Source organism: Biomphalaria glabrata, chromosome 10 (genome assembly GCF_947242115.1).
Source record: "Biomphalaria glabrata chromosome 10, xgBioGlab47.1, whole genome shotgun sequence".
Taxonomy (NCBI): domain Eukaryota; kingdom Metazoa; phylum Mollusca; class Gastropoda; family Planorbidae; genus Biomphalaria; species Biomphalaria glabrata.
The window spans coordinates 35,131,922-35,144,452 of record NC_074720.1 but is presented as its reverse complement, the minus strand read 5'-3'; the positions used below and the strand labels follow the sequence as shown (position 1 = coordinate 35,144,452).

The following is a 12,531-nucleotide window of genomic DNA, read 5'->3' as shown; positions in this document are numbered from 1 at the left end:
TAGTATTTATGGATCTAGGCCATGGTTAACAATGTTGACATAAGAAAAGATCGAAAGTTTTAATCATATAGGGCCTAGATATTTAATTTATTCTGTTAGCAAGCTGTGATTTCATACAATTAAATTGAACCGCCCCGCCCACTCGAAAGTTTTGGGGGGTGGGCGGGATTGATGTCATCGTCCCCTGCCGAACTCACCAAATAGGCCAACATTCTAGAAAGGAGGGCGAAATAGTCTAAAAATAGTTAGAAATATAAATAATTAGTATATACTATTAACATAAGTAAAAAATTCGTATACAAATTAAGTGAATTCAATACTAAAATTCGTCCGCCGCGTGGGGTGCCCCTCGCCCCTCCCCTGGATCCGCCAGTGCTCTGATAGCCACTAATACATGTCATACGTGAGGGCTGTCATAGATGCATAAAAGATTGCATTTGGATAGTTTTCTAGCTGGGAGGTATTCATCCAGCCTTTTATACCGCTCAAAGCAAGTCAGTAGTGACCGTTTCCCCTTAAAGTTTAGTTTAGCTTTCCTTAGATTTTTAGAAGATGATGAAGAAAAATATTCCAATGGATTTATCTGTTGTCATCGGCAATTAATAAATGTGCGAAGTTTGAATTGATCCGAGAATGAGAAGTGAGAGAAATAACGTGTACAAACTTTGTACCAGACAGAACGAATTGATTTAAGCTTTGTAAAAAAAATATATTACACCAGAGAGCACATGATGTAAAGATCTTCTGTTGTTTTTATTTGGTGTAAGGTTAACAAGCAAGGGTGTCATGTGATCAGCACAACGACTAATTTACATTACTTTCCACAACTAATGTTAAGTACACATTTTTTAGCTGTATGAACTCAGCGATGCCCTAAAAATCTGAAATTGAAAATCTTAGTGTTCGACGCTTTTCAAACCCGAGACCACATGATTAGCCAAGCCATTCAGGCATTATAAATCCCACTTCAGTAAAGCCAAACAGGGACGATGATAGTTCTTTCTTAAGCTTCTTTACCTCTAACTACCAAACATGTTGGTGGTACGACCGAAGTCAAACCTTTAATCTGATTTGTCACTTGAGCGATCGTACGTTTGGATATGGCGTCATCTGGAATGGATTAACTTAAGACTTTGGAGCGCTGTCATCTTTATACAAAGAACTTTTCGAGATTTGTAGAAATACGTGCTAAAGACATGTTCTCGGTTTAAAGTTGGAGCTGGGTGGGCTCAGAGAAGCCCTAAAACACTCAAAATGTATATTCCCAGTCATCACCAGGATTCGAACCCAAGACACTGCGGCTCGTAAGCCAAGTGCTTTACCACTCAGCCACCGCTCCTCTTCTTCTGGATGTTCGAAAATACAATTATATTTTTATTTCATTCATAAACTACAGTTAATAATATTTTTGATATTGCAAACGATGATATCGAGGGACATGCCTAGCAATAAACAAAACATTATGTCAAAAAATTGATACAAACATATATATATATATTTCGGGGGACAACGTTTATTTTACTCTTGACAAGATTGTTCGTGGAGTTAGCGGGAAGACTGTAAACACCCCCGCTCTTACCAGCCAGCGGAGTCCGGGGCGGAGGCAAGCATTAGTTTAAAACCAACAAAAAAAGCACCCCCCTAGGTATCTACAGTACATTATCCTACTATTAAAAAAATTTAGGTTAAAAAAACCAAATGTGCTATTCCCTGCATTTTATTAATGGAGCCCAGCGACTAGTAGAAATGTGTAACCCCTCTTGGTTACGGGGTTCATGGAATTTGGTGACTTTGGTTTGCTCTAGATTTTATATCGAAAAGGGAGGTTTATAGTCAAAACATCTGTTGGGGGTTTTCAACTAACAAATCTCTTGAATCTGATTGTGGCGCCCCTCTGCGTGTAATGCTGAGGTCAAGGCTCACCAAGTTGCCCCCACACTACTACTCTGCCTATGCTGGTGAGCCGCCTCTTGTTTTGTGAGCTGCTATAAGTAAGCTCTACATGTTTGACTATTAAGAGGATTTGTCACCAGTTGTTTTCTAACAGAATCAAGAAGATGAAGTTTCAAGTCAATGCGGCGATGTTTGTTCTGCTATTCTTTCCGTTTCTCGTACAAGGTATGGAGTTCTGTGATTTATGTATGTTAGTGTTTGTGTATATTTGTTTCTAAATATCAGATATAAATCTAAATAATTGTAAATGTGCTTCCGATGCGGGTAGAGGTAGCTGTAGCGTGACAGTCAGACACATCTGACGCAAGCCAGCATACTCCGAGAAGTCAACCGTAAAGAGGGACGAGGCAGGACCCTAAGGAAAGTATTGCTCTGAACATTGAACGTGAAAATCGACCTTGATAGGTCATGGGATCGTTATCAGTTCAGTTTTGTCATTATTTGGGGGGGGGGGGGTGTGCGAGGAATTCTGTGTACACCAGGTTACACCCATTCGGGATGACTTCAAGTGGGAAAATTTATATCTTAGCAAAAACAGACACATCCACAAAATAACATTTCTAGATCTATAGCCAAACATGCCTATGCATATCTACTGTAGTTATCTAGATCTCTATATTTTTAGGGATGAAAAGATGATATTTCTTTCAAAAACAAAATATCATTTGTGTTTGCTTTATAGTTATTTCATATTTTAGTACTAATAAGTAAAAACGACATTTTTACCAAATTTTAGAAAATCAAATTGTTCATTTAAGGGACATCATTTCATCATGTAAGTCAAGCCCCCCCCCCCCGGGCCCCCAAATATCTAGCTACGTCACTGCAATTACTTAAATTTGGCTAATCGTTGGTTTTCCAGGCTGATTTAAGCAACTAGGGAAGAAGGAGCTTACGAAAAGGTGTAGGGCCTTCACAAACTTTCTGGCAGGGGCCTGGCCGCCTGCACATAGCTAAATCCGGATTTAAGAATAGCAGTTTCTTGTCTTATCTTATATGTTACAGGCGTTACTTTAAAAAAAAAAGATGATTTCTTTCTAAGCATTTTGTGGGTTAATCTAGAAATGAATGTTAATCTATTAATTAAACTCTGCTAAGTCGTTTGTTTTCCTGGCTGATTCAGGCAGACCATTTCATTCTCTAATGGCACTAGGGTAGAAGGAGCACTTGTATGAATTCGTTCTAGCGCATGGAACAAGAAATGTGTCTCTCTCCTTTTGTCTGAGTATTTCATTAGGATTTTTGTCCATTTCTAATTATGGTTCAGTGTTTAATGTATTATGCACACTTTACTTTTTATTCTTCTATCCAGTTTTGAAGTGTCTCTGAGTTTAGTGATTTTACTAGTAGTGCTGCTCTAATCAAATTTAAATATTCGTTCCTTATAAATCTCACTGCCATATTTTGTATTTGTTTAAGTCTCCTCTATGTTTCTTGAGTTGAGGCATCCCAAACAGAGGATGCTTATTCTAAAATTGACCTAACTAAAGTTAAATAACGTTTTAGTTTTATGTTCTTGTTTTATTTGTATTTTTTTTAACCCTTTAAGTGCTGAGCTGTTTTACAATGAGTACATAAACAATGGAATTACAATTCTGATGTTTAGAGGCTAAACTACTACACGCGTTTCAGGGGTTAAAAAACCATAATGTTTTGCTTGTAGTTTATAGAGTTCTGCAACAATTTTTTTTTATTAAATGCAAATACTTTCCAATCAAAATACTCTTTCAGAAACACTCGCTAAAGTCTCATGCCCGTCTCTTGAGGTAAAAGAAAAATTCTGTAAAGTATTAAATAAATGAATGAACGTCTTTTTGTGTCCTCCGAAAGTCGCTTTAAGTTTTGTGTGATCTGTTTGTCCGTCAATCAGTCTGTCCAGTGTAGATCGTAAAAACTAGATAGGTATTCAGAATCCGATATCATGATATATTTACAAAGCTAGTATGAGCTCACTCTGTCTGTCTGTTTGTCTGTCTCTTTGTCTGTCTGGTAAAAAGTTTGTACTCGTTATCTCTCCCACACCCAATCTCGGATCAAGTTGAAACTTTTCCCATTTAAGAATTGGCTTAGACAAGACATAAATAAAAAAAAAGGGATTATCAATTAACTTTTACCGATCATTAAATATTTCTTTGATACCAAAGAAACTGGACGGACTTTAAAAACGGCTTCGGGACACCTTGTAAAACAGACTATTGGATGGGCAATGAGATAGTTCACCAACTCACATCTCGGGTAAAATGACTCCTTTAAACTGGATACCTTTTTTTCTTTTCTCTCTAGCTGTCGTTGTTGTCATGTTGTTGTTGCTGTTGCTTTTGTTGTTACCGTTGTTGTTAATTTCGTTGTTTATGTCTCGGCTATCTTTGTTGCTGTCGTTTCTAAAGCTGCGTGTCAGGGTGAAAGTGCTGATGTGAGGAACTCTAGTTGTCCCAGAAATAACTAAACTGGTAGGACTATGTTAAAATATTTTGAGTTTTTTAAAATGGGAATAGTGAGTCTTTTGCTTTGAACAGAAAACTTGAACTATCAGATACTCATTTGCTTACCAAGTCACAATAAATTTTAGGAAGAGGTCAAACTAAATACCACTGTATTGGGAGGTTCGTAAACAGTGGTTCACATATTATCAGGGCCTCCTCGTAGCGAACCATGGTAGCGCTGCGAAAAGTCTCTAGCAGCGGCTAACTGGGATCTACTCCGTCTACGGTTCTCAGGGCCAAGTGTTAAATCAAGGGGGGTCCAACCCAGTGTGTGGGTGCCTGGTTAAAAGTTGGATTGGGGTGCGCCAGTATGCGAGGCGCGCCCCATAAACGCCGTAGGCTCTAGAAGATACGTTTCCAAATGCACGACATTGCGTCAGTCGCCTCTCTGATGGCGCATTTTCTGGCGGTGTGAAAAACGAGTCTAGACAATCGCTCATTAAACCCACAAGGTATTCGCGGCAGCGCGATGAAGGAAGCTAGCCAGCGAACACGAATTTCTGGGTAGGTAGCACAGGTCTCACCTGTGGAGATCTTTCCTAAATCTAACATGCGACCACGCCCTCCCTGGGTATTTCACTCACATGGCTCTTACAAAATTATCTTATAAACCAGAAGATGGGCATAACTCAATTAGACCCCGTCCATCCGATCCTGGCGACGGGTCGGTGGGCGAAAAATTTGCTACCGTCGTCGATCTCCAAGATGTCCGCCCGCTAAGCATACCGATACTGACTGCAAAAACTTTCAAGGGTTGTTGCCAGGTGGCCAACGCCCCTCAACGCCAAGCCACTCTAATACCAAGTGTGACCAATAAGAGATCGGCAAAAGAACTCAAGAGGGACGGTCCCTCTAGGCCCAAACATGGTACTGGTACTGGGCAACTCAGAATAAAACAGGCAACTGCGGTTAAAGAAACCTGAAATTGAGAGACTTTTGTCTACGTACGAGATGGATGCGCTCTTGGCGCAGGAAGCGGTCAACGCTGGGAGGAAACGCAGTTGTGTGCCCTCGCTCTCGGGCTTCACGGCCTTTACCTGTTCCTGTGTAAAATGTCAGAAGTTTGTCACTTTTGTCAGGAATTCTTTACTTGCTCGTGTGAAGGATTCGACCTCACTGGGATGCGAAGAGACCGACACACTCTTGGTTGAAATCTTTAAGTATGGACAGAGATTTGAAGGCCTAAATGTCTATAATTCACCGCGAATTGCACTTACATTCGATGATAAAAGCCTCTCCAGCACCAACCGCATCATTACAGCTCGGCTACAAGCAAACCAAATCAAAATCACTACTATCCAAGTATATGCCTCTACAGAGGATGCAGAAGATACCATCAAAGATAATTTCTATAGTCAACTTCAAACCACACTTGATGAAACACCCAGCCATTAAGTCTGACGGGAGACTTTAACGCCAAAATCAATCGCAACCGAATTGGCTTTGAATACGTAATAAGATCATATTGTTCTGCAGAATACTTCAGTGATAATGGCGAGCGCTTGATTTCTCTCTTCGTATCCAACAGCCTTTCAATTGGAAACAAATATTTATAAAAAAATTGATCTAGGCTAAAAAGAATAAATCTATTCAATTAGAAATATTTTTTGACCATAGTAAAGAGAAAAGAGTAATTTCATGCTTTTAGCGTTCTCAATACACTATGATCCTATCACTTGTCTAGACCAATTAGAAAGGGGCGGGGGAGAAAAGGAAAAAACTGAATTCGAACTTGTAGGCTAAAGCCTTCTCAGGCTTCTCAAGCCAACGCAGTTACCACTCTACTAGCGAAGAGTCTATGAACATGGAAGATTTTATAATTATCTAATATTTCTATTTCATGTTTGTGTTCAATAAGCTTCAGACGACAACCCTATAAAAGGGCCTAAATCAGCTTAAACCATCACTTCAGTGAAATATTATTTCTTTCCCTTGTTTCAGATACCAAAAATGTATTGAAATAGTAATCAATATGTTAATTTTTTAAATTGATTCTTATGTTGTCAGGTAAAATAAATAATTATGCACAATTTCAGCTTGATCCGAGATGGGGTGTCGCAGAACAAAACGTGTACAATGTTTTCGACCAGACAGACAAGAGTGAGTTAACAAGCAGTAATGGGATGAGATCATTGTTCCAATTTTAAGGGTTAAAATATCGGGTATAAAAAATCATATAATTACAGTTTTAAAAATTAACAGTATGACATTTTAAAAATGCTAATGTTTTTAAGTAGTTGCGAGAATGTTTTCTTGATGAAATATATTTGTTGATGCAGCTTGGCGTTAGAACTTGCTGGAAGAGCTTACAGTACTTTCCTCATAGAGGGTTCTTTCTATACATTTTCAGTGATGGCGAACCTATTTTTTTCTTTTTGGAGAGGGTTATAACAGGTTAAAAGCTTTTAAAACACCATCTTTATTCATAAAGGAAACAGACTTTAAAATAAAATTAACATATACTTTATGTTTTTATGTTTATCTGAAAATACATTTTCCAACATCTTTTTTATATTTTTGTCTAGGGTAATTTTGAATTGAGAATTGATATGGTCTTCAATGGAAGTAGCTATTACGCCAGATACAATAACTTTAATGTTGACAGCGAAGAGAACCAATATGAGCTGACTTTGAATACATTTAGTGGAAATGTCTATGATGAATTTGGTATCCACAACCATATGAAGTTTAGCACTCCAGACAGGGACAATGATATTGATGACAGGCTCTTCTGTTCCCAGATGTTTCAAGCAGGCTGGTGGTACATGAATTGTCACTATGCAAATCTGAATGGCCACTTTGACTCACCGACGCCGCTTAAAGGCGTCACCTGGACCGAACTTACAACAGGCAATTATTCACTGTCTTCTGTTGAAATGAAAATCAGGAAGAAGAATTAAATTTGGCAAAGTCGATCGAGGCATCTCAGAAGTGTATTATTTTAGATAAAAGAAAAAAATATTTTTAAATTTGTTTGAAGCAATCAAAGTAATTATTGATAATAAATTTATTTTTTATCCTTTTATTGGTATATTTGTTTTTTTAGCGCTTCCGCGGTGTTGGATGAAAACAAACCCAAATGGAGGTAACACTGAACGAAACCGATAACACCAGCAAAAGGCCAAACAATCAATAGAGGTAGTCGACTCTAGTGTTGAGCATTAAACACGTTTAATAATCATGAAGGGAACCGCCGAATGTCATCTACTTCTGGTCGTTTAACTGTAATACTTCTTCTAATCATGCCATAACTCCTCCTTAGGAATTAGTTGTAGGGGGAAGTTTTTACTTAGTAACGACGAGAGATAGTTTTAAAAAAGTAACTACGAAATATAAGTCAACATAAACAAGACGCTTTCTGAACAACGTAGCAAGAAGAAGCATTTTTTTAAATAAACGGCTAGAAGTAGATGACATTCAAAAATCTAAAATCGTTTGCATAAATGTGTTAAAAATATGTTTAACAGTCATCTCCCTTACTAAATAGCCTCCTGTGTTTGTTACTATTAATAGTGAATAGTTGTAAAAATGGTGTATTTTTATGAAAAAGCTGCTTGCATATTTCATTTAAAAATTATTTTTTTACTTTCAGAAAAGAAAAAAGTAGCCCTTGCTTCAGAACTATGAAAGGTCTAAAATATCATGATTTCGAATTTTCATTATCTTTTCTAGTTTACGAGATCTAAACGGGACGGACAGACAGACCACACAAAACTAATAGACTATCTATGTCTTCCGCAAAGGGCAAGTTTGTAATTTTTTTCTATAATTTTTCTTTCTCCAGAGAGCATCTTACATTGCTCATTAAAGGAAAATATTGAAAAGAGTTGGTGAGAGTAGGCAGTCACGTCTCACCACAACTGGGGTTTTAACCCTGTCTCCAATGTTATTGTCGAAGTACACTGCACTAGTGGCCTGCTCATAGACGTTTGGGATAACTTTTATTATTTTTTTTATTTTCATTGTACATTTTCTATTGTCGCCCTTAGTGCCCCATGCCATACTCTGTCGGAATCAATAAAAACATATAAGGACTTTTTTTTTAAAGCAGCTCCCGAGATTTCAAAGTTGTATAACTCTGACGGTATTCAATTCATCTTCTTTTTACATCTTTTTCTTCAGTCAGACATCTTGTGTTTCTCGAGGTAGTTCTCCCATGTTTGAAGATTTTGATTTACCAGTTGGTACGCTTTTTTAAAAACTGTCGTTTCTTTTCAGCCCCTCCACAAATTCTTGACATTTTTTTTTCTCTATCCACTTCTTCTTCACTTCTTTCATTTCCTTCTTAATTCGTATGTTGACTCTTTTGTATTCATGGGCTATTTAGGAACGGACAACATTTTCCCTTTAAGCTTTCGACGCTTGTCATCACAGAGTTTACCCAATACCTCAAGGGAAGTATCTGTGATTGCTGTGTCCAACTTATTGACTTGTGTGTCGATAACCTGGTCATTGGATATTTAGAGCTGCAGAGCGTCCACCTACTTGTGCATCGAATATGGCGCCATATGAGGGGGGAAAGTCTTTCACCTTGTCCAGTCAAATTTTTGTGATGTTTCATCCTTGTTTTTGTAACCTTTTTTAGGTGTGATTTAAAGATCATTGTAACAAGGTCATGGTCGCTTCCAATGTCAGCTCCAGTAAAACATATTGTTTTGGCCGTGTGGTCGCTTGACGTAAAGCACTGCGGCATCATGATATACTCGATTGGATTGTGGGTGTTCCCCGTTGGGATTGTGTCATGTGATTATACGCAACTTTTGATGGCATTCTACCTTTCACTATCTTGATCAAATACGTTTTCATTTCTTATACATAGCTATCAGAATCTCAAAAGGTTGGAATACAGTTACTTTAATTTTTTTCATTTTACATAATCTATATTGTTGTCATAATCGTTTTGTTAATAAAATTTCCAGTAGCGTTTCTCAGCATGGTTTAAGTTGTGTGTGTATTCATCGTTGGCGGCCTCAAGGAGCGGTAGGGGCGATCGACCAAAAAAAAAGACCAAAATTAGAAAAAGCATAAAAATGTTTGTTGAAAATGAATTATTTTTCTTAATAATATAAACTAACTAGCAATACTCACCGGCATGGGCGTCTGCAGGATTTTTTGCAGGGGGATGCAAGTCGCCACTCATGGCTCAAAGTCGTAACTGTAACTTTTTTATTACAAAGAATATTAATGAAAAGAAATAGTGCATACCTATGCGATATAAAGTTCACAGTAAATACCTGTTTTATCAAATAAAAAAAAACAAAAAACAACTAACATGTGAGCAAACTATTTACTTTGTTAAGTTGATTCGTGCGGCTCATGCATCCCAACGGTTGATCAAACAAAAAATGCAAACGCTGTCAAAACTGTCAATAACTTTACTACTGAATTGCTTCTGGTCGCGATGGACAAGCCTGCGATGAACGCTTATCAGCAGTGCTGATATTCTTCATAATGTTGCAACTCTTGTACTATTTTAAGATGTAGACCAAACAAGTTGAACTGAGCATCTTATATTGCTTGAAAAGCGAAACGTTAATGAAGAAACTAAGGAATAGAATTACGTAATGTAAAGCCATGATCTGTCATAACTCCAGAAATCAAACATATGTTTTTTTCTCGGTGTGTCTGTCGACTACAAATTCTCAGTAACACCAACTCAATACCCCTTATGTCTGCCAGCAGTCTCGCTTTCCTCAAAATGCCATCCTTCAAGTGTTCCTCAACACGGCCAAGTTGGTATTTATGTCATTAGTGTGACTGCTGATGTGCTGTTAAGCGGCCACTTATGCTAAGATGGACAGACTGCAACATCACGGAAACTGGTTCATGAAAAGATGAATAATTGACAAATCAGAAACACATGAGAAGCAGACACAGATTAACATATATACAATTTGTCAGGTTTCACTTACAGCCGTTATTTTAAAATACGCCAAACAGTCAAAGAATTTCTCAAAGTTGTGACTTAAAGCGCGAATGAATTTGTATTTCTCAGTGTATATCTCACACAAAAGAGGTAAATTTAGCATCAACGCTCTCTCTTTGAAACTCTTATGGAAGAAATAGATCATCTTCTGGATGTCACCAACAGCATTATCCTACGTATATCTGACATAGCATTCCTTGCTTGAACACAGTTTTGAATGCTACCCATCACGGGGCAGAAATCGTAGCCTTGGCCAAGTAGTTTGCTCATGTGAAAAATGTACATAATGTATTCGCTGACAAATGAAGTTGGACACTGGCAGTGCCTCCCTCTAAACAACAATGGCAAAACCAATGAATTCTTATCAAACACATCTATTCAGTGCCTGAGATACCTGCATTTTATTAATGAAATACAAAGAAAATGAAGTCAATTCATGCTGCATTTTGCTAGTATATTTTGATTTCTTGCTGCTGCCAGTGCTCCGTCGATACAAATCCACGTTTTGACTCGGGTGGTATGGGAAGAACTTTTTTGTATATCTCTTCTATCACAAACTGGTGGACGTGTTTACCTGCTATTGTATTTTATTGAGCGCTAACACTGACTGCAACTCCGCAAGACGTAAATACATTTACCAAGTTGACTGCACTCTTCAATCTTATCAAAGAAATTTTCACATCTATCAAATCAAAAGACAGCTGGCAAAGTTTTTTACTCCAAGACAAAAAAATACTTTTATCATATTCAAGTCTTTACTAAATATAATGATAACTATTAATTATATGCAAATGAAAACAAATCGTTAAGACTAACGTGCTATAGAATATTGAATTGTAAGCGAACATGGTCGGACATTAACTACAGATAAGGTTGTTACAGTTTATTACAACAATAGTTTATCCTAATTAACTTTATTTTAATGGAAGCACTACATGTTAAGTTTTACCTTTTTGGTGCATCGGGTGTGCGAGATAAATCTGGTGTTGCTATGCCGATGTTTTTGGAAGGTATAAGATTATCTTTCTGCACTTTATAGCCCTGCAGAATCAGCAGTTTCTAAGCACTTACGTGTATGGCACAAAATAATTTGGATATCGAGGAAGTCCCTAGAATTTCACTTTTAACTTATTAACAAACAAATGGGCAACGAAAGAGCTGCACAAAGGTGAGTTGATACAAAGATTACCTGAGTCCACCCATCTTTGATGGGTACCTAGCTTAAGTTATTTTTTTTCACTTTTCTAAAATTTAATACAATTTAGAGTCCTTGATATTGTTTTGTCTACCATGAAAATATAATATAAATATATATATATATATATATATATATATATATATATATATATATATATATATATATATATATATATATATAATTGAAAGAAAGGAGTATGTACATATGTATGCATGTGTGTGTGTGTGTATTTACGAATGTATATATGTATGTATAGCTATGTATGTATAGCTATGTATGTATGTATGTATGTATGTATATATGTCTCGACATTCAGAAATAACTTTTAATTCATATTTTTTTCTGCTAAGCTGGACGTAATTTTAACATTAGCTCCTAATACTTCTAACAAAACCATGTCAAAAGTCACATCCAATATGACATTGTCATGTTAAATGTCAGATTTTTATAGTGACATTTTGTTTTTCAGAAGTATTCGTGGTTTTATCTTTCCTTGGCATGCGCACAATGTCACACTATTCAACACACAATTCTACTTCATTATCAAAATACATTATGATTATTTATTTTTTCACAATATTTATATTTTTGGGTTTTATTATACGCAGATAAAAAAGATTTAATTTAGTGAAAACTAAATTCTAAATAAAATAGGAATACAAGTAGGCATACAGTTTATAATCAAAATAAAGCTACAATCAACCAACATTGTAGATCTCCAACATCACAATATCAGATAATAATGATAATTATAATAATAATATGATATAATATGCATGCATAAATGTATAAATATAGAATGTTGTTTATTTTACATTTTTACCTTTTATAATTATGACATATACTTTAGCTATACGTGTAGGATAAGTTTAAGTTCAACAAATTATTATTATAATTGTGATATTAGGTTGAGATTATCTTCATTGTAGATTTAGACCAAAAGCCTTGATATCAAGAACATCAGCTCAAAG

The 12,531-nt window shown here is 36.5% G+C and overlaps 1 protein-coding gene across 1 annotated transcript; it reads left to right on the top strand.

Moving 5' to 3' along the window:
• Nucleotides 1-4,101: 4,101 nt before the first annotated feature.
• On the top strand, nt 4,102-7,434 carry LOC129928782 (ficolin-1-like). Its single transcript, XM_056044649.1, has 2 exons — nt 4,102-4,188; nt 6,962-7,434. Exons 1-2 carry the CDS (start codon nt 4,153-4,155, stop codon nt 7,334-7,336), a joined length of 411 nt encoding a protein of 136 aa, XP_055900624.1. The 5' UTR covers nt 4,102-4,152; the 3' UTR covers nt 7,337-7,434.
• The last annotated feature ends 5,097 nt before the right edge of the window (nt 7,435-12,531 follow it).

What these genes read in the sequence shown, in the direction of transcription:
- LOC129928782 (XM_056044649.1), top strand. Translation starts at nt 4,153, where the DNA reads ATGGGCAATGAGATAGTTCACCAACTCACATCTCGG. An exon ending in TTCACCAACTCACATCTCGG is followed by an intron (nt 4,189 to 6,961) that starts GTAAAATGACTC and finishes ATTTTTGTCTAG; the next exon opens with GGTAATTTTGAATTGAGAAT.